This window comes from Geotrypetes seraphini, chromosome 3 (genome assembly GCF_902459505.1).
Source record: "Geotrypetes seraphini chromosome 3, aGeoSer1.1, whole genome shotgun sequence".
Classification (NCBI taxonomy): domain Eukaryota; kingdom Metazoa; phylum Chordata; class Amphibia; order Gymnophiona; family Dermophiidae; genus Geotrypetes; species Geotrypetes seraphini.
The window spans coordinates 348438460-348460863 of NC_047086.1; the positions used below are offsets into that span (position 1 = coordinate 348438460).

The window sequence follows — 22404 nt, forward strand, 5'->3', positions numbered from 1 at the left end:
AGAAGATTTTACGGGACTGGCTTAGGTGAAGCATTAGCAGAAAAGTATGTGTGTATTCAGCCCATGGAAGAATGGGGGGGGCGTCGGGGGGGGGGGAAGGGGTGCGTGGGGGCCCAATAGGATTGCTCAGTAAGGGGCCCAGAAATTTCTGATGGCGGCCCTGATCTTCCCCCCTCCCTTTTTTTTTTTTTTTTTTTTTACAAAACCGTAGCACAACCATAACAGATCCAACCGAGTTCGACATGCATAGGAATTCTACAAGTGTTGGAGCATTTGCCGCGCCCGCCTGTGCTAAAAACCAATAGCACAGCTTGATAAAAGCAGGCCTTAATTACTTTTTAGATTCATAAGAATTGACGCTGTTGGGTCAGACTAGTGGTCCATCATGTCCAGCAGTCTGCTCATGTGGCGGCCCTTTGGTCAAAGACCAGTGCCCTGAGACCAGCCCTACCTGCGTACGTTCTGGTTTAGCAGGAACTTGTCTAACTTTGTCTTGAATCCCTGGAGGGTGTTTTCCCCTATGACAGACTCCGGAAGAGCGTTCCAGTTTTCTACTACTCTCTGAGTGAAGAACTTCCTTACGTTCGTACGGAATCTTTCCCCTTTCAATTTTAGAGTGCCCTTCCTCTCAACAGAATGAAACAGAAAAAGGAGTAAGAACTAAAAAATATGTAAGCTGAGCACGAGATCATCAACACCAAAGAAAACTATCTAAATCCAACCCAGATAGAGGGATATAGTTAGAGGATTACTGCACAGGTCCTGGACCTGTTGGGCTGCCGCATGAGCGGACTGCTGGGCACGATGGACCTCAGGTCTGACCCAGCAGAGGCATTGCTTATGTTCAACCCTAATGGTTGTTCATTTCAAAACAAAAAACACCCCAGTTCACTACAAACCACGTTAAATCAACCTGTTCCTGCAAAGGCCACACTTCTCATGCACCTATAACTATAGATCATACCTTACTAGGTAATTAGACTACTGCTGATTGGTTTGTCACGTTTTAGAGAATCTTATCAGAATTTCACTTGATGGGACAGAACTCAGCAGCCAATCTTCCCGTCCTCTGATTGGCTTGTTTGTTCCTTTTCTCTCTCTCTTTTCTAGGTTAATCTTAGTTATTCTGACGTCAAGAATATCGGTCCTCCCACCCTGCCTCAAGCTTCTTTCTCCTTTTACGTCTGTTCCCTTTCGCTCACTTTAGGCTTCCTAGAGCTGTGGTGAGGTGGGGTTTTTAAAAAAAATGATTCTGTTGCATGCCATTTGATTGGTTGCCGGTTGAGTCAATCAGTCGCGCTCAACACCAGGCTTTTGACAGCTACAAGTTTCTAAAAAATAATAATAAAATGAATCTTTTCTCAATTTGAGAGATAGCGCTACTTTCTTTTATTATTACATTTCATCGAGGAGAGCGTCAAAGTATCTTAAACAAACCAAGGACTATAACGCTGCCCTACCGGCTCGCGTTTCTGCGAGGGCCGGAGCGGGAAGACTAGCAGGACGCGAAAAGCTTGACGTTTTGTGTGATACCGTCATAACTCAGAGCGAGGAGGACGCGTAGGGCGGTCGAGGAACTCGACGAGTCCCCTGTAGTAGACGCCCCGCGATCACAGCAGCAGCTAACGAACTTTCTTTGGAACGCTGCTCCCTTTCATTTCCGTCTGTGTTTTTTAAAAATACGTTTCGTAAATGCAAACTAGACGCGCGCGCCCTTGCGGGGGGAGGGTTTTTGTTACGTAAGTTTACTTTGTCCCTTCAATTTCGCGGTGCCTTGAAGTTTTTGGTAATGTGAGCGTCATCGTGTCCGCATTTTTTTTTTCATGTCCTTTTATTGTGGTGTGTGTGTGTTTTTTTGTCTTCGGGTATGAAATAATTATTATAAAATTAAAAGAAAAAAAAAGTTGAAAACAAAATTTGAAGAGCGGCCTGAGAGTTGCTGTTTTATTTTATTTTTTAAAAATTCTCCTCTCACGAGGTGTTCGCAAGTCCTCTCTGCTGTACTGTTCGGTTGAAAGACTCTTTAAGAGTGCTGTACAGGTCTCTGAGAAATCCCCCCCCCCCAGCAGAAATGCTTACTTTGCTTTTATTTTCGGTCCTCTGAAGCCGAGCCTCAAACTTTCCTTCTTCTTTCGCCACCGTCCTGCTTGGTTTTAAACACGGATCGGATTATTTTTTATTATAACTGTGAGTTTCCTCAGGGGCTTTTGCCCTCCTCCTTTCATGTGGATAATTATATGACCCTGGAGAAGAGATGTCGGCCGTCTCGGCAGCGGAGAAAGTGGATGGTTTTACCCGGAAATCGATTCGCAAGGCGCAGAGAGAGAGGCGCTCGCTGAACTCCTCGCAGTTCCGGAGCCAGGAAAACGTAGTGGACCTCATGCCCTTGCCGCAGCTGAAAGGTAACACCGCCCCCCCCCCCCCCCCCCAAAAAAAAAAAATATTACTGTGTATAGTAATCCACCTGCACCGGGCTATTCCTCCTCCCTCACTTTCGTTGACTCTCGAAGCTCTTCTTGCAATATAATGCCAGCTGTTTGTGTTTGGAGTACACACCCTTAACACCATCTCCAAACTGATGCTGGGTTGTGTGGTTTGTTTGTTTTTTTGTCATTGTGTGGGCGGTGGGTATGTCAAAAATCATTCCGGCTTATCTCATTCGTTCTGGGGGCTCTGCTCTTCGTCAGTACTGGTTTAGATCTGTTGCAGCCAATACAGGATTCCAATGCATAGCTAATGATAATAATTGTGCTTGTTGTGTTAGTTCACTTGTTTGTAAGCACTTAATTGCAGACATCCAAGTTGTAGGTGATGACTGGAGGAGTAGCTTAATTGGTGCTTGGGTCTCGATTCCCATTGCACCTCCTTGTGACTGTGGACAAGTCACTTAACCCTCCATTACCCTAGGCACAGGAGTGAGCTCTGTGGGTGTTTGAGCACCCTCAATGTTGAGCAAACTCCTTCACTGTTTCCAGTGAGCAACAATTTGTTTTGAGTTTAGCACCCCCCCCCCCCCCCAATCATTTTGAAAAGTTGGCTCCTATGGCCCCAGCTACTAAAAAAGAGTAAGTACAGTATATGTAAACTGCTTTGATTGTAACTACAGAAAGTATATCAAATCACATCCCCCTTTCCCTTTCTGTCATTGAAGCTGCCTTAGAAACCAAGATTTCATATTACTAGACTGCTTTGCATTGAATCTGGCTTAAGTTATATTGCCATAATCTGAGGTATTTCGTTCTGTGCTTCCCAATCTTTTTGTGGTTGTGACCCCAGGATCAAAAACAAAAGAGAACTGTGGAGGAAGATGTTCTTAATAATGATTTATTGGTTTGTTTCCATAATAACAAATTTGCTAATGATAATCCACAAATGCTTAAGTGACACAGGACCCAACGTGTTTCTGCAGACATGCTTTCCTTGGTTGTCCAAATTTGATGTTAAAATATCAGAAGACAAAATGTGGATTCAAAATAGTTATATAACAATGGCATTATATCTCTGCAGCCTGACCTTTACTAATTCCATGGATCTCTGGGCATGATAATGAGAAAATATTACTGCCATTGAAACTGAGGAATGAATGTTCTCTCACAGGCTCCACTTAAAGCACAGACTGGAAGATTTAAGCAGAGCCTAGAAACATGATGGCAGATATAAGCCAAATGGCCCATCTAGTCTGCCCATCCACAGTAACCATTATCTCTTTCTCTCTCTGAGAGATCCCACATGCCTATCCCAGGCCCTTTTGAATTCAGACACAGTCTCTGTCTCCACCACCTCTTCTGAAAGACTGTTCCATGCATCTACCATGTAAAAAAGTATTTACTTAGATTACCCTGGAGCCTATCACTTCTTAACTTCATCCTATGCCCTCGCATTGCAGAGTTTCTTTTCAAATGAAAGAGATTCGACCCATGCACGTTTACATTATGTAGGTATTTAAACATCTCTTATCATATCTCCCCCCTCTTTCACCTTTCCTCCAAAGTATACAGATTGAGATCTTTAAGTCTGTCCCACTACGCCTTATGATGAAGACCACACACCATTTTAGTAGCCTTCCAATGGACCGACTCCATCCTTTTTATATCTTTTTGAAGGTGCGGCCTCCAGAATTGTAAACAATATTCTAAATGAGGTCTCACTAAAGTCTTATACAGGGGCATCAATACCTCCTTTTTCTTACTGGCCATACCTCTCCCTATGCAACTTAGCATCCTTCTAGCTTTCACCTTCACCTTTTCAACCTGTTTGTCCACTTTAAGATCATCACTTACAATCACACCCAAGTCCCGCTCTTCTGTTATGCACATAAGTTCTTCACCCTTTAAACTGTACCAGTCCTTCTGGTTTTTGCAGCCCAAATGCATGACCTTGCATTTCTTAGCATTAAATTGTAGCTGCCAAATTTCAGACCATTCTTCAAGCTCCGCCAGGTCTTTCTCCATGTTATTCACACCATCCGGTGTATCTATTGCAGATCATCCACAAAGAGGCAAATCTTACCCAACAACCCTTCAGCAATATCGTTTATAAAAATGTTAAAAAGAACAGGCCCAAGAACAGAACCTTGAGGCACACCACTGGTAGCATCCCTTTCTTCAGAGCGATCTCTATCAATCACAACCCTCTGTCACCTTTCACTCAACCAGTTCTTTACCCAGCCTGTCATTTTGGGACCCATCCCGAGGGCACTCAGTTTATTTATTAGACATCTGTGGAACACTGTCAAAGGCTTTGCTAAAATCTAAATACACCACATCTAGCGCACATCCTCTATACTATTTTCTAGTAACCCAGTCAAAGAAATTGATCAGATTTGTCTGACAAGACCTACCTCTAGTGAATCCATGTTTCCTCTGGTCCTGTAATCCATAGGATTCCACAAACTTGACCATTCTCTGTTTTAAAAGTGTTTCCATTAATTTGCTTACCACAGAAGTCAAACTTACTGGCCTTTAATTCCCTACTTCTTCCTTACTTCCACTTTTGTGGAGAGGGACCATGTACCCTTCTCTAGTCCTCCGGTACCACTCCCGACTCTAAAGACTCATTGAAAAGGTCAGACAGTGGAGCTACCAGAACTTCTCTAAGTTCCTTCAGCACCCTAGGATGTACACCATCTGACCCCTTCACTTTGTCTACCTTTATTTTAGCTAGCTCCTCGCAAACACAACCCTCTGAAAATTGATCAAGGTCTATTACTCCTCCATCCCTATTCACGTTTGTCTTCTGCAGTCCCGCTTCCGGCACATCAGCCGTGAAACAGAACAGAAATATTAGTTAAGCAATTAAGCCTTTTCTTTATCAGCTTCTACATATTCCTCCCCTTCACCTTTGAGTCTCACAATACCACTTTTGTACTTCTTCCTATCACTAATATATCTAAAAAATGTCTTGTCTCCCCGTTATCGTGTCAGCTATTTTTTCTTCCATTTGCATCTTGCTTTCCTGACTACATGATCAGCCTCTCTTAACTTTTCCAGATATTTTTGCCTGTCTTCCTCTTTCTACAATCTTTTGTAGTTTATGAAAGCTAGCCTCTTATCCCTTACCTTCTCAGCTACTATTTTTGAGAACCAAAGTGGCTTTCTTTTCCTCTTACTTTTACTTACTTGCTTAACAAAAAGGTTTGTCGCCCTTACAATCACTCCTTTCAGTTTTGCCCACTCCATTTCCACTCCTTCCAGACTTTCCCATCTAGACAATAATTCCTTGATGTAAACCTCCATCCAAACAAAGTTAGTTTTTTAAAAGTATAGAACCTTTGCTTTTGAATGAGCCCTCTCTATACCCATCTTAATATTAAACCATACCATGCAGCGATCACTGGATGCCAGATGATCACCCACTGTAACATCAGAAACACATTCCCATTTGTAAGCATTAAGTCCAGTATGACCCCATCCTGTGTGGGTTCATTACCAACTGCTGGAACAGTTCTCCTTGAAGAGAATCCAGAGTCTCCCTACTTCTAGAAGACCCTGCAATAGGGATACCCCAATAAACATCCAGCATGCTAAAGTCACCTATTAGCAAGACTTCCTCTTTTTTAGATATATTCTGAATGTCTACTAGTAAATCTCTGCCTGTGAAGGAAGCCTATATATTGCACCAATATATTGCACCAATATATTCACCATTCCCTCTTTCTAAATTGATCCACAGTGCCTCTTCCTTGCCCTGCATATCCTGCAATTGTGTGGCTTTAATATGATCTTTAACATTTACCGTAATGCTACTCCTTCTCCTTTCTTCCTACCCTATCTTTCCTGAACAGATTATAGCCCAGTATAACTATATCCCAGTCATGGTTTCTGTGATCACCACTATATCCAACTCCTCTTCTTCCATCACAGCTTCTAGATTCAGAATCTTGTTTCCTATACTTCGAGCATTAGTATATACTGCTTTCCAGACATTGCCCCCTTTTCCCATCCATGTAGAGAAATTCAGTGATTTACTTATCTGAGGGCTTATACCAGGGGTGGGCAAACTTTTTGACTCGTGGTCCACAATGGGTTCTTAAATTTGACAGAGGGGCCGGACCAAGAGCAGATGGATGGAGTGTTTGTGTGAACTAATATAAATTAAATGTAAACATCATAACATAAAAGGTTGTAGTCTTTAAAAAGTAGCAAAGCATGAAAACGTAAAGCTTATTGTACAAAACAAATGTACATGATCATCTCTCCCTTCCTCTCCTTCACACCAATTCTTCCTCTTTCCTTTCTCTCCCCCACATGTGCAGCATCTTTCCTCTCCTCTCATCCATCCCCTTATGCCTTCCCTCTGCATCATCTTTCTATCCCTCCATCCCTCCCATCCCCCTGTGCAACAGAACCCTTGCCCAGCTTCTATCCTTCCCTCCCTCCCTCCCATCCTTTGTGCAGCAGAACCCTTGAGCAACTGCCGTGCAGCTGAACCCCCACCGACCTTCTATCCTTCCCTCCCATCCAAACCCTGCCGACCGTAACCCTACATACCTCCCTCCAGAGCAGCGTCGGGACAGCATCATTCTAAACAGGTTGCTTTGCGGCCTTCTCTCTTCCTGGGCCTTCCGTGTGCCGTATTACTGATGAAATCATCAGTGATGCGCACAGGGAATTCATGTTGGACTCAGCACTGGAGATGAGTTATTTTATGTCATATCAGGTTAATTAACCTTCATTGTTCCAAATCATTTGTTCAGGTAATACACTGCTGTATTAACAAACAAATTATGCAAATGTAATTACTCTTTATCTTTTTAAATCTTATTAATTACAAAAGTTAAAATTTTTAAGTATTCCTAGTTGACATGCTTGCAACATTGTCATTAGTTATTCACTTAAGTTTGTTCCTTCCACTTTTTATTAAATTTTGGAATGATAGGATGGTTTTATTTATTTCCCCAAATTTATTTTTGTTATACGCATTGAAAATATTTGATATTGCGTTTAAATCAAAATCTCAATAAACTTGAAACGAGTGCCCGTGAGATTGTGGGAGGGTTAAATACTCAAAACTTAGAAGTTTTTGCTACGCCAGCTTTCTGGTATCTTTACATACAGTGGCGTACCTAGCATATGTAACATCCGGGGCCCATCATTTTTTGGCACCCCCCCCCCATCTGTAAGAAAAACATGATTTTTAGTAACAAACCACACGTCACACATGAGTACCTAGGAAAAGGCAGCATCTTACATATTGCAGTGAGCAGTACATCAATACACCCATTGTAAAACTAAACAAGCCAGACCAGCACAGATCAATCCTACATTGTCAATCCTAACAGAAAACCATGTCTTTTTTTTTTTTAGTTCAATAATTTTATTGAATATTATGAGAAATATACAGAAAGCAGTTCAAACACATAGAATCAGAGTAAAAACATTTGGTGTAGAAAAAATCCATATCTACAATCATTTGTATACAACCAAAATAGTGAAAGGATCCAGAGTATTGGAACTGCTAATGAAAACCATGTCTTTCAAACACACAGAACACAGAAAACACCTTCGCCTAGTATGGAATATGTCATCACAAACTAACCCCTCCCCCTTTTACAAAACTGTACTGTGGATTTTAGCCACGGTGGTAACAGCCCTGACGCTCATAGAATTCTGAGCATCAGAGCTGGTACCACCACGGCTGGCGCTAAAAAACGCTCCACAGTTTTGTAAAAGGGGGGATAAAATAGAAATACACAGTTTCAACGCTCTAGCTCAGAAATGCCCAAACTTTTTGGGCTTGCGAGCTACTTTAAAATGACCAAGTCAAAATGATCTACCAAAAATAAAATTAAAAAACACAAAGCACACTATATGCTGAGAAAATGTTAATTATCATTCCTATTCTGGGTTTTTTTCAAAGAAGTCAAGGCAGATGACTCTATGCATTGTCACCTCAGTAACAACCATACAAAAATAGACAAATATACCCCCCATCCTTTTTATTAAACCACAATAGCAGTTTTTAGCGCAGGGAACTGTGCTAAATGCCCAGCGCTGCTCTCGACGCTCATAGGCTCCCTGCGCTAAAAAACACTATTGCAATTTAGTAAAAGGGGGCCATAGTGCAAAATATAGACAGCATATATAAATTCAGACACATTTTGATCACTAAATTAAAAATAAAATCATTTTCCTACCTTTGTTTGGTAATTTCATCTGGTTGCACTTTATTCTTCTGACTGTGCATCCAATATTTCTTCCCTTCTTTCAGCCTCCTGTATGCTTCCTCTCCTCCAGACCTCATTCCCTCCCCCAACTTTTTCTTTCTTTCTCTGTCTGTCTTTCTCTGATTCTATGCCCCATTTTTTTGCTTTGTTTCTGGTTCCCTGTCCCCCCCCCTTCTTTCTTTCTTCCTTCCTTCCTCCGTGCCCCATTTTTTGCTTTTTTTTCTGGCTCCCTGTCCCCCCCACCCCACCTTCTTTCTTTCTTTCTTCCTTCCTACCTCCCCCATGCCACCACCGCCACGGAATAGGCTGCTGCTGCCGCAATCGGGAACAGGCCGAAATCTCCCTGCTTCTCTTCTGCACAGGGCCTATCAACTCTCGCCGCCCGACGTCAATTCTAACGTCGGAAAGGACGTTCCGGGCAGCCAGGCAGCGATTGGCTAGCCAGAACGTCCTCTTGACGTCAGAATTGACGTCGGGCCGCCACGAGAGTTGGTCAGCCCAGCAGGGAAGAGAAGCAGGGAGATCAAAGACACGGTGTCGGCCTGATCCCCGATGGCAGCAGTGAGAAGGGAAGGGAAGCAGGTTGGGCACCACTGCTCTAGACGAGCCGCACTCTAGGGAGAACAGAGGACCGTGAACCCTCGCACCCCCACCCCGACGTCCGATTCCTCCCCCAGCCTCCCCTTACCTTTGCGACGCGTGTGTGCGCTGTGACGAGAAACTTGTGCGCTGCGATGTAATATTTTGTGCGCCAGCGCACGCCAGCGCAGCTTAGCGGGAACACTGCGTAGGACCCTCCATTTTTGGGCTTCTAGAACCGGATTTTATTGGTTTATGGTTTGGAAGTTTGCTGTTTTGTATTTCACTGTGATTATTCAGTATTCTTTTATTCTGTTAACTGCATAGAACTATAAGGTTTTGTGGTATATAAATAAATTTTTATAAGAACATAAGAAATGCCTCCGCTGGGTCAGACCTGAGGTCCATCGCGCCCAGCAGTCCGCTCACGCGGCGGCCCATCAGGTCCAGGACCTGTGCAGTAATCTTTTATCTATACCCCTCTATCCCCTTTTCCAGCAGGAAATTGTCCAATCCTTTCTTAAACCCCAGTACCGTTCGCTGCCCTATAACGTCCTCTGGAAGCGCATTCCAGGTGTCCACCACACGTTGGGTAAAGAAGAACTTCCTAGCATTCATTTTGAATCTGTCCCCTTTCAACTTTTCCGAATGCCCTCTTGTTTTTTTATGTTCTGAAAATTTGAAGAATCTGTCCCTCTCTACGCCCTCATTTACTATGCCGTCATTTACTATGTTACCATGTTATGTTATGTGAGATTTTATTCATAATTGCCTAGGAGTTTCCCTGCTATCTTTTGTTTCCTTCTGGAACTTGGTGAACATGGAAGCTGGTGCAGAAAGCTTCCCACTTTTACTGCAGGATAGATAGCAATACACCCTGGCATCAACCTCCCCTTCCCCCAATAGTTTAAAGATGCCTCTGCTAGGCTAGTGGCCCACTTCACCTCAAAAATTAAATCCCTGGTGTCTAGTGGCCCATCCCTAGCCCACCTGAGCCCACCCCACCATACTTAGGAGAGGCAAAAGTAATGTCCACTCGTTCCTGCCTCCTTCACCATCTTGAAAAGTGGTGGCACAGGCAGAAGGAGCATGTGGGCTTTCTAGACACCAGGAATTTAATTTTTAGGGTGATATGGATGTGTATGTGTGGGGGGGGGGGAGCCACTAGACTACCAGGGAAACATTGTAGGTGACTGGAGAGGGTACTAGAGGAATCTTTTAATTTTAGGCAGGGTGTTTAGGTTGAGAAGGGGCCTCCTATACAGGATTAGGTTCAGGAGGGAGATGCAAGTTTGTTTTGTTTGAATAGGTTGGATAGACTGGAGTGAGCGTGGACGGCAACTTTAGCTTTTGTAACATAGGACAATACCAGACTTTACAGTTTACAGCCCAGAAGAATAGACAAGCTAATCTAGTTATGTCTTTTTTAATGGGTATAACTTATGGGCAGACTGGATGGACCATTCAGGTCTTTATCTGCTATCATTTACTATGTTACTCCCACATGTACCTTATTTCTGGTCAGTAGTTATTATCTTTGAGAAATAGCCGAGGCCTAGGGGCTTTGAACTCTACCTCCTAGGAGTTGACTTGAACTTGGTTTTTATTCATGGAAAAGTGCAGTATCTTCACTGAGCCACTGGGCCTGGCCCTAAAAATGATCTAGCATGAATTTATAAAGCTGTTTAAATTAATTAATTTAAAATGTTTATACCGCTCTATTGGACAGCACTAGGCATATGGTTGTGGTGGTGCTTTTGAGATTTATTACATAGCCTGAGAAAGATTGACTCATCAACAGCAGATGAATCCAGAGACTAGTGGGATTATGTCCATCAACCATCAGGTGGAGATAGAGAGAACAGAGTTTTCTTCAGCCTTATTGGATGCACAGCCTCCTGGCCAACCAGTATTCTCTATCTCCAGCAGGCTGATGAATGTGTTTCTCACAGTTGCTGACTTCTGCTTGTGGATTTCGGTCCAGGCCTGGATATTTCAAAATGAGAGGTGTTTGGCTGAGCGGTGCCAGCTTTAGGGGTTACATACACCTGGGCCCCCCCAGGTCCCTTCCTCACCCTCTTCTGGGATACACCTGTTTACTGCAGGTCCCTTTCCCTATCTGCTGTTGTGCATTATTTACTTCTTCTTTCCCATGTTATTAAAAAAAAAAAAAAAAAGGCACAGTTGAGGAGTACCGATTTTCAACAGTGGTTTTCATCCTCAAGAGCTTAAGCTCCCTTAATTCTAACAGCATGTGTTCGTGCTCCTTTGATTTCCCTTCATTACTGATTGCGGGTGAGTGTTTATTTTCTCCCTTGCGCATTGTCAGGTTTTCGGTGCGGTTATTGTTTTGGGCACCTGAAGGAGCTGACAAGAGCTCGGTTGAGTATTTTGGCCTAGCTCCGTTGTAATTCGTGCGGGAAGCTAGGCTATCTTCGCTCCTCTATAGAGGGCTCTGGCGGGAGAGGTATTTGGGCTTTTCCAGCACGGGTGAGCTGAGGCTGATTTTTACCTCTGGCATTTGCAGCCATTTCAGTTTTGCCTGCAATGGCTACATGGAGCGCATATTGTTAGCTGTTCACTGAGGTGTTCATGCACTTTCAAATGTAGTGTTCCTGCTGGGTTGCTATGGCAGTTCACTTTTCTAGGTGTACTCGATGTACAGTAATCGGGAGCTCTAGGGAGCCGACGGTCACCGAGTCAGGAGTCAGTTTTCAGCACGCTTCAGCGGCGGATGTACCTTTGTGCCCTGACCAAGCTGCATAGTTTTCTTGTCATCTAGGTGATTTTCTTCCTCGGTGGGGAGTGCTTACCATGTTTCTTCCCTCCCTATATTTTCTACCAAGATGGAAGTTTGTTTTTTGATTTTATTTTTCTTCACTGTTTTGGAAACCAGGGCAATATTTTTCCTTTCTCCTGTGGAGGTCAGGTGCCGTTTCAGAGTCTCTGTGTGTGTTTTCACAGGTGGCTGGGGATATTTTTTGATGTATGCCTGGCCTACTGCATATTCTGCCCTTTTACTGATGCACTCAACTTCTTTTTGGTTGTTGGGCTGTGAACTGCAGCTGACTTTTTATGGTACTTTATGTATCATAGTATGGGCAGGGACCTGCTATAAGGCGGATCTAATGTGAAGATTATTGCCTGGTCTGGCCTTGATTGGGCCGCTTTCTTTCAGCTGTAATGTTTGCAGTTTGGAATGATGGCAGCAAATGGCCAGTTGTCCTAGAGTGGGGTAGTTTAACCAGGACACCATTTGGTTTAAGTTAAGGTGCTAGGGGCTGCGGTGTCGTGTCTCTCAAATAGATGCATTGTGGTGCTCTGTTTGCTGGTTTGCTTATTTCTGTTAACACAGTCAATGGACCAGTTTCCACCAGAGGTTACTATATTTCAGAGCTTTCTACCAAGTGAATCTTTGACCGCTTCAGGGGACACGGCTGTTTTCCTGTCCTTGTGGTTGTCGGCAGGGCTGCCTTGTAAAAGTAAGGGGTATGTAGCTTCAGCATACTGGCACACCACTTGTCGACTGATGCTAGCAAGTCTGATTGTGTCTATACTATGGGTTAGAAAAGAACAGGGGAAACAAAACCACAAAAGTACAATAACAAAGTAGAGTTGACCCAATCAGAATGGTGCGCACCAAAGAAGTGTCCTTCAACTCATCTGATAAATTCAAATGCCTTTATCCTTCCAAATTCTTATAAATTCATCCAATGACTCTATGACCCGACATGTACATGTTTCGGCCTAACCAGCCTGCCTCAGGAGTCTTGCGAGTCTTCATGAACATATAAAGATATGCACACCCTCTACATACGATGGAAACAAACTGACGATAATGAACACCAATTACAAGAGAGTGAAATTACTTTGAAGTACGCTCAGAGAAGTGAAACTCTGAAGAGAGAGACAACCCCCTCTTGGGACAAGAGTTTACCATCCAGTCATTGCATATTTGATAAATCACTCTCTGAGAAATGGTAAACGCTGGTTTATATCTATTTTTCAAAATTTAAGTTCATAAAACGTTTCTTTTCTTGTTTTGAACCTTTGTTTGAAACATGTGTCACTGGAGCATTGTTACAATCTCACTTATCTTATCAGGAAAAAGTCCTGTAGGGTCCCAACGCGGCCTCGTTTCGTTATCTGCTTCAGGAGACCCAGCTGTAAAGTTGAAAAGTCTCTCACTCAAAAGATAGAACTGAAATGATGTTTAAGATGTCCGTGAAATTGATTCAATTGAAAAATCTCTCAATGGCTCCCAAGATTTTTCAAGTGAATCAGTTTCACGGACATCTTAAACAGCATTTCAGCTTAGCAGCCGTATGTAGAGGGTGTGCATATCTTTATATGTTCATTGAAGACTCGCAAGACTCTTGAGGCAGGCCGGTTAGGCCGAAACATATACATGTCGGGTCATAGAGTCATTGGATGAATTTATAAGAATTTGGAAGAATAAAGGCATTTGAATTTATCAGATGAGTTGAAGGACACTTCTTTGGTGTGCAATCATTCTGATTGGGTCAATTCCACTTTGTTATTATACTATGGGTTAAACATAACTATACAAAGTAAGGTAAATATAGTCAATTACTAATATTCAATTCATTAAAATGCTATTCCAAGAATACCATAACATAAAATTAATTAAATATTTAATTTATTGATTTCTTTAATTAAATTCATATCCTAAAAACTAACAAAATTTATTTCATCTACATTTAAATCTACAATAACAAAATCATAGGCTGGGAAAAGCTACAGGTACTATCTAAAGCAGGGTTGCCCAATACGTCGATTGCAATCGACCAGTCGATCGCTCAGGCAACCCCAGTCAATCGCAGAGCCGGGTTCCCTTCTTTTTTTTCCCCTCCTGATTGGCCCGTCTCTTGAAGAACGCCGGCCAGAGTGCTGGCAGGGCAGGGTGAAGGTCAGTAGTGCACTACAAGTGAAAGCAGCCTGTTGAGGTAAGAGCCGAGGACTTCTTAGTGCTGCCCGATTCGAATCGATTCACATTGGGTGAATCGATACAATTTTAACCCCCCCCCCCAAAAAAAAAATCTGCCTCCCAGTTCTGTGATTGACCCTCCTCCCTCTTCCCCTAAAGCAGGATCGGCAGCACTGCCTTTTGCTGGCTGGCTGCCACTCCTGCTTTAGAGGGTGAGGGGGGAGGGTCAGTTGGGAAGTCAGCTTGTCTTCTCTCTGCCACAGTCCCGCCCCTCCTCTGAGTCAGAGGCAGGATCGGGGCAGAGGGAAGACAGCTCCTGAGGCCTATGGCAACCTACAAGGATTGCTAAAGTACCAGCGATCCTATCTGCAGGCTGCTCCTTGCAGGAATTAGATAAATGGATGTGGGAGGACAGGGAGCAGGCCTTCAGGGGGGGGGGCTACAGACCTTCAGGGGGGACAGGCAGGCCTTCGGGGGGAATGTGCAGGCCTTTGGGGGGTGCAGACCTTCGGGGGGGTGGGCTGAAGGCCTTCGGGGGAAGAGGGCCCTGGTGTAGAAGGGAGGGAGAGAGGGAAGGGGGTTCAAAGAGATATGCCTATGCCGGACTTTGGGGGAAGAAATAATGGGTCTAAAAACAGAAGAGTGGGAGAGAGATGGTGGACAATGGGATTTAGGGAGGGAAGGAACAGAAAGGGAGACAAGTTGGACACAAGGGATGGTGTGGAGGAGGGAATAGAGATACTGGATAGGAGGGTAGTTGGGAAAAGAAAGGGAGAGATGGTGGACCCTGGGGTGGTGGGGAAAGAGGGAGAGATGCTGGATGAAAGGGTAGTTGAGAAAAGGTAGATCTGTGGATGGAGACGAAAAGAGGAAAGATGCAAGACTTCCAGGGGAGGGAAGGGAAACGGAAGGGGAGGATAGAGATAGAAGATGGATGGCTAGCACGGAGAAAGAAGAAAGAAGGAGACCCTGGCAAGCAAGTTATCAGAAGACAACCAGAGCCAGGGACCAACAAGATTTGAATAATGACCAGACAACAAAGGTAGGAAAAATGATTTTGTTTTCAATTTAGTGATCAAAATGTGGCCATTTTGAGAATTTATATCTTGTGTCTATATTTTGCACTATGGACCCCTTTTACTAAACCACTATAGCGGTGTAGTAAAAAGGGAGGGGATATATTTGTCTATTTTTGTATAGTTGTTACTGAAGTGACATTGCATAAAGTCATCTGTCTTGATCTCTTTGAAAACCCCCCAAATATAAATGATAATTAACATTTTATGTGCGTACAGTATGCTTTGTGTTTTTTTAAATTTTATTGTTGGTAGATCATTTTGACTTGGTCATTTTAAAAGTAGCTCGCAAGCCCAAAAAGTGTGGGCACCCCTGATCTAAAGCTTTAAAGTAGAGTCCATCAATCAATCTTCAAGGTTACTAATAATGTTAAGTTTTGAAGCCATTCAGGCCCAATGAAGCTCACTTAACTTGATGATGAGTCAATTAAAGTTCCAATATCTCCTTGAGTAGTAATCTGTAGGCTTGACCAGGCCAGTTGTTCCTTATATTAATGATCCAATTAGAAATGCTTAATCAGTTCTGAGGTTCTCTCTTCTTAATCCTTAAAGTTTTCCAGTTTTAATTACTTATATTGTTCAATCAACTGGTTAAAAGTGCTACAATTAAGTTAGTTCTGAGAGTTGTCTCATTTACCTGTTGAGAAGAATAAAGTTGGAAGTTCAGTTCATCATCCTTTGATGTGATCTGGATTATGTGGAGATGCTTGCAATGGTCTGCCAACCTAGCATTAGTCCTTGCTCATGGCCCTACTACAAACAAATACTTTATGTGACCTCTTCCCAGCTGTAAAGAGGCTTATAAATTCAAGGCAACAGAGACTTCAAAAATCACAAACTCAGACTCAACAGAAATCTCACCAGAAAAACAAAGGGATAGCAAATCACAAAAGTCAAATCAAAAATTCAATGGGTGGAAAAGCCACAAATAATCAGGATGAGAGCAGGAGTCCAAAATGAAGCCACTTTTTATTAAAAACACTGTATGAAATATGAAACAGCAAAATCCAGATGAATGGATGCTCTAAGGACCCAACATGGATCGTGTTTTGGCAACCTATACGTTCATCATCAAGACAAGTCGACAGCCACATAGCGGGAGGAAGACAGGATCGGCTGGTGATCTGCCTACCGAGAGCCAGGGTAGAAGATATAGTGAGTCGCATCGACAGGATCATCGACAGCGTGGTAGAGGAAGATACGTCGGTGGTGGTCCACGTGGGGACAAACAACATGAGCAACAGGAACTACAGCAGGGAAGGACTGAAGGACCAGTTCCGGATGCTAGGAGGGAAGCTGAAGACCAGAATGCCGAGGGTAGTATTCTCGGAGATCCTGCCGGTACCAAGGGCCGACGAGAAGAGGCAGACGGAGCTGCAAGCAGTCAACGCATGAAGAGGTGCTGGTGTGAGGAAGAAGGATACCACTTTGTGCGCAACCGAACGACGTTCTGGGGGAAGAGCAAGCTATTCAGGAAGGATGAACTCCACCTCAGCAGAGACGGAACGAGGTTACTTGCAAGCAACATCAAGAGAGAAATTGAGAAGTTTTTAAACTAGGAAGAAAGGGAAAGCCGACACTCGACCAAGAGTCGATGGTTCGGGAACCAGTATACCCAGAGGATACCGTGCAGGAAGATAGCGGGGAAGACTCACCAGATCATAGGCAAGACATAAATCCTGATGGATCGAAAGGGACACAAGAGGGAAAGAAATGCAAGAAAGTAACAGGCAGCAAACTCAAGTGTATGTACACGAATGCAAGGAGCCTAAGGAATAAGATGGGGGAATTGGAAGCTATGGCACAAAAAGATAACCTTGACATCATCAGCATCACAGAAACATGGTGGAATGAGGAAAACGTCTGGGACACTGTGCTACCGGGATACAAGCTATACCGCAGAGATAGAGTAGGTCAAAAAGGTGGAGGTATTGCCCTATACGTCAAAGAGGGAATTGAGTACCGGAGAGAACACGCCAGAAACGAAAAATAAGGTAGAGTGTCTATGGGCCAAAATTCCTGGAACAAATAGAACGGAAACAAAGATCGGCATCTACTACCGACCCCCAGGGCAGTCCGAAGAAATTGATGGAGAAATGACCGAGATTAAATGCAACTGCAAGGGAGGCAACGCAGTTATCTTGGGTGACGTCAATTATCTGGGGATAGACTGGAACCTAGGCACCTCTGGCTGCAGTAAGGAGACTAAGTTCCTGGATGCTGTAGACGATTGTTTCCTGGAACAACTTGTCAAGGAAAATACGAGAGGAAATGCAATTCTGGACTTAATTCTAAATGGACTACGAGGATCGGCACAAGGCGTAGAAGCTGGGAAGCAGTGAGCACAATATGATCCGCTTCAACTTGAACACAGGGGCAAAACATCGATCCAGAACGACAGCCATGGCACTGAACTTCCAAAAAGGGAATTAAGAAGGGATGAGTCTCATGGTGGGGAAGATGATTAAGAAGAGGATAAGCACTGTAAAAAAGTTAGAGCAAGCATGGTCCCTTTTTAAGGACACAGTCACCGAGGCGCAAAATCTATATATACCGCTTATCAACAAGGGATCCAAGAGGAAAAAGAACAAGGAACCGGCGTGGCTCACTGTAGCAGTGAAGGAAGCGATCAGAGACGAGAAGACTTCGTTTAAGGAATGGAAAAGGTCAAAAATGGACAAAAACTGGAAAAAGCACAAGCAATATCAAAACAGGCGCCATAAGATGGTAAGAGGGGCCAAAAGAGACTATGAGGAAAAAATAGCCAAGGAGGCAAAAAACTTAAAGCCTTTCTTTCGATATATTAAGGGAAAACAACCCGCAAAGGAAACGGTGGGGCTGTTGGTTGACCGTGGAATAAAGGGAGTGCTAAAGGAGGACAAAGCGATGGCCAACAAACTGAACACATTTTTTGCATCTGTATTTACCGAAGAGGATATACACAACATATCGGAAGCCGACAGGCTATACGCAGGAAATGAAGACGTGAAACTGACAGGTTTGACGGTCGGTCTAGAAGAGGTATGCAGGCAGATTGATAGGCTTAAAAATGATAAATCCCCGGGACTGGATGGCATCCATCCGAGGATAATCAAGGAACTGAAAGAGGCTATAGCTAAACTGCTTCAACCAATAGCCAATCTGTCGATCAAATCAGGAAGGATTCCGGAAGACTGGAAAGTGGCGAATGTTACGCCGATCTTCAAGAAAGGTTCGAGGGGAGATCTGGGAAACTACAGACTGGTGAGTCTGACCTTGGTACCGGGAAAGATGGTAGAGTCACTGATAAAAGATCACATCATTGATCACCTTGACGGACACAATCTGATGAGGACCAGCCAGCATGGCTTCAGCAAAGGAAGATCTTGCTTGACGAACTTACTGCACTTCTTCGAGGGAGTAAACAGGCAAAAAGACAAGGGTGACCCGGTCGACACTGTATATCTGGATTTTCAGAAGGCGTTCGATAAGGTTCCACATGAACAGCTACTTCGAAGAATTACGAGTCATGGAATCAAGGGTGAAATACTCATGTGGATTAAAAACTGGCTGGCGGATAGGAAACAGAGAGTGGGGGTAAATGAACAATACTCAGACTGGAAAAGTGTCACTAGTGGAGTGCCTTAGGGTTCGGTGCTTGGACTCGTGCTCTTCAACATATTTATAAACGACATGGAAATTGGCACGACGAGCGAGGTGATTAAATTTGCAGACGATACGAAGTTATTCATAGTAGTGAAGATGCTGGAGGATTGCGAAGATCTGCAACGTGACCTAAACACTATCGAGATATGGGCTGCGACATGGCAAATGAGGTTTAACGTTGATAAGTGTAAGGTGATGTATGTTGGTAACAAAAGTCTTATACACGAATACAGGATGTCTGGTACAGTACTTGGAGAGACCTTCAAGGAAAGAGACTTGGGAGTATTGGTCGACAAGTCAATGAAGCCGTCTGCGCAATTTGCGGTGGTGGCGAAAAGGGCAAACAGAATGCTAGGAATGATTAAGAAGGGGATCACAAACAGATTGCAGAAGGTTATCATGCTGCTGTACCGGGCCATGGTACGCCCTCACCTGGAATACTGCGTCCAGCCCTTGTCGCCGTACATGAAGAAGGACACAGTATTACTCGAAAGGGTCCAGAGAAGAGCGACTAAAATGGTTAAGGGTGCTCGAGGAGTTGCCATACAATGAGAGATTAGAGAAACTGGGCCTCTTCTCCATTGAAAATAGGAGACTGAGAGGGGACATGATCGAAACATTCAAGATAATGAAGGGAATTGACTTAGTAGATAAAGACAAGTTGTTCACCCTCTTCAAGGTAGAGAGAATACTCTCTAAAGTTAAAAGGGGATAGATTCCGTACAAAAGGAAGGAAGTTCTTCTTCACCCAGAGAGTGCTAGAAAACTGGAATGCTCTTCCGGAAGCTGTTATAGGGGGAAACACCCTCCAGGGATTCAAGACAAAGTTAGACAAGTTCCTGCTGAACCAGAATGTACGCACGTAAGGCTAATCTCAGTTAGAGCACTGGTCTTTGACCTAAGGGCCGCCGCGTGAGTGAACTGCTGGGCGTAATGGACCTCTAGTCTGACCCAGCAGCGGCAATTCTTATGTTCTTATGTTATGTTGCATCATATAAAATTGTAGAAATTTTGGATTAAAACCAGGTTGATATGCACAATAGTGCACTAGTCTCCTGCTGCTTAAACACGGTTCATATTGGGTCCATAGTACATCATAGAAACATGACGGCAGTTAAAGGCCAAATGGCCCATCTAGTCTGCCCATCCACAGTAACCATTATCTCTTTCTCTTAGAGATCCCACGTGCCTATCACAGTCCCTCTTGTATTCAGACACAGTCTCTGTTTCCACCACCTCTTTCGGGAGACTGTTCCAAGCATCTACCACCCTTTCCGTAAAAAAGTATTTCCTCAGATTACTCCGGAGCCTATCACCTCTTAACTTCATCCTATGCCCTCGCATTGCAGTTTCCTTTCAAATGAAAGAGACTTGACTCATGCACATTTATATTACGTAGGTATTTAAACGTCTCTATCATATCTCCCCTCTCCCGCTTTTCCTCCAAAGTATACAGATTGAGATCTTTAAGTCTGTCCCAATACGCCTTATGATGAAGACCACACACCATTTTAGTAGCCTTCCTCTGGACTGACTCCATCCTTTTTATATCTTGTTGTAGTTGCGGCCTCCAGAATTGTACATCACAGTTCTTCAACCGCCGGTCCGCGTACCGGTGCCGGTCCGCAAAAAAATCTTGCCAGTCCGCAGGACCCCGCCGCAGCAAAAGGTGCCGGCGTCAGCTGACGTGCAACTTCCTGTTGCCGTCGCTATGCCGGCACTCCTGCCTGCCACCACCGACTTCTCCTAACCCCCAGAAAAGCAGCGGCAGGTCTGTGTGCTTTTAACTTTGGCACACAGCTGCCCCTAGGCAGTATTTTAGCGCGGTTTCATGAGGCAGCCTCAGGGCCTTTGGTAGGCCGGCCCACATCGCATCATCGAAGCGGGCCGGCCTACCAAAGGCCCCGAGGCTGCCTCATGAAACCGCGCTAAAATACTGCCTAGGGGCAGCTGTGTGCCGAAGTTAAAAGCACACAGAGCTGCCTGCTAACCTACAAAGAGGAAACATTTGCTGGAGAGGGAAGGGAGTAGGGGTGCTCCTGGACAAGGGAGGGGAAGGGGCTACTGCTGACAGGGGAGAAGGGAAAGGGAAGGGACAAGAATTACTGTTGGATAAGGGGAGGAGGAAAGGGAGAAGGGGTACTCCTGGACAAGGGAGGGGAAGGGGCTACTGCTGACAGGGGAGAAGGGAAAGGGAAGGGACAAGAATTACTGTTGGATAAGGGGAGGAGGAAAGGGAGAAGGGGTACTCCTGGACAAGGGAGGGGAAGGGGCTACTGCTGACAGGGGAGAAGGGGAAGGGAAAGGGAAGAGAGTTACTGTTGGATAAGGGGAGGAAGAAAGGGAGAAGGTACTGCTGGAACATTGGAAGGAAACAGCTGGCAGGGAGATTAGAGGAGGGGAAGGAGTCAGGATGGAATGAAGAGATCAGATGAGGGAAAGGGGAGAGACAGAGGAATGACAAGGTAGAGAGAGATTGATGCTGGGAAGGGGGGTCAGATGAAAAATAAGGAAAGAGGGACAAAGATGCTAGATCTGGTGTAGGAGAGAGGGGCATAGAAAGAACGTAGATACTATATGGGAGGGGGAGGGGTAGAGGGCAGACAGTGGATGGAAGAGGCAGATGCTGGATTGAAGAGACAGAGGGAAGACGCTGGATGGAAGAGAGTGAAAAGACGATTGAAGCAGAAACCAAAGAGGACAAAAGGTAGAAAAAATAATTTTATTTCTATCTTGTGATTAGAATATATCAGATTTAAAATATGTATCCTGCTAGAGCTGATGTTAGACATAACTGGGGAGTGCAAAGCCCAGGCAGTGCGTCTTTAGCTTCCAGCTGGCTTAGGGCTCTCTCTGACCAGTAGGCAGTTGCCCTAGTTGCACTCCCCCTAACACCATTCCTGCCATGTGTGACTGCGGTATTCTGTTAGCATGATATTTGTGTAGCATTCTGTAATAATTTGGCTTATTCGGTTTTCTTGATAGTTGAGGGGATATATGTGAAAGGGAGAGGAGATGGGGGTTTTGTTGATCCTTGCCCTGTATTATTTATATTTATAAAATGACAATTGTACAGAATATTGTTTCTTTTTATACTTTAATAAAATATGTTCAATATAAAATCATAACTATTTGAGGCTTGTGCGGATGGGATCAGATGGTTAATGGGACCGAGCTTGAGAGGACAGGGCGGCAATGGGGTTTTAAAAAATTTCAGTCCTATTAGTTTGCCGGTCCACGAAATAATTATTTTATTTCCACCGGTCCATAGGTGTAAAAAGGTTGAAGAACACTGTTGTACATAATATTCTAAATGAGGTCTCACTGAACTCTTATACAGGGGCAACAATACCTCCTTTTTCCTACTGGCCATACCTCTCCCTATGCAACCTAGCATCCTTCTAGCTTTCACCTTCACCTTTTCAACCTGTTTGGCCACCTTAAGATCATCACATACAATCACACCCAAGACCCGCTCTTCTGTCATGCAC

At 44.1% G+C, this 22404-nt stretch overlaps 1 protein-coding gene across 3 annotated transcripts in view; it reads left to right on the plus strand.

The window, feature by feature from the left end:
- Positions 1-1168: 1168 nt before the first annotated feature.
- PPP2R5A (protein phosphatase 2 regulatory subunit B'alpha) overlaps positions 1169-22404 on the plus strand; it is a 203832-nt gene continuing 182596 nt past the window's right edge. For 2 of the 3 annotated variants that reach the window (XR_004538831.1, XM_033938422.1), the window contains exon 1: positions 2255-2402. Coding sequence is in view for 2 of the 3 variants with exons in the window: in XM_033938422.1 (XP_033794313.1) it covers positions 2255-2402 (148 nt within the window). In the remaining variant the exon portion in view is untranslated. Of the gene's footprint in view, positions 2403-22404 lie in introns of all 3 variants that reach the window. The other variant, XM_033938423.1, reaches the window with a different exon arrangement.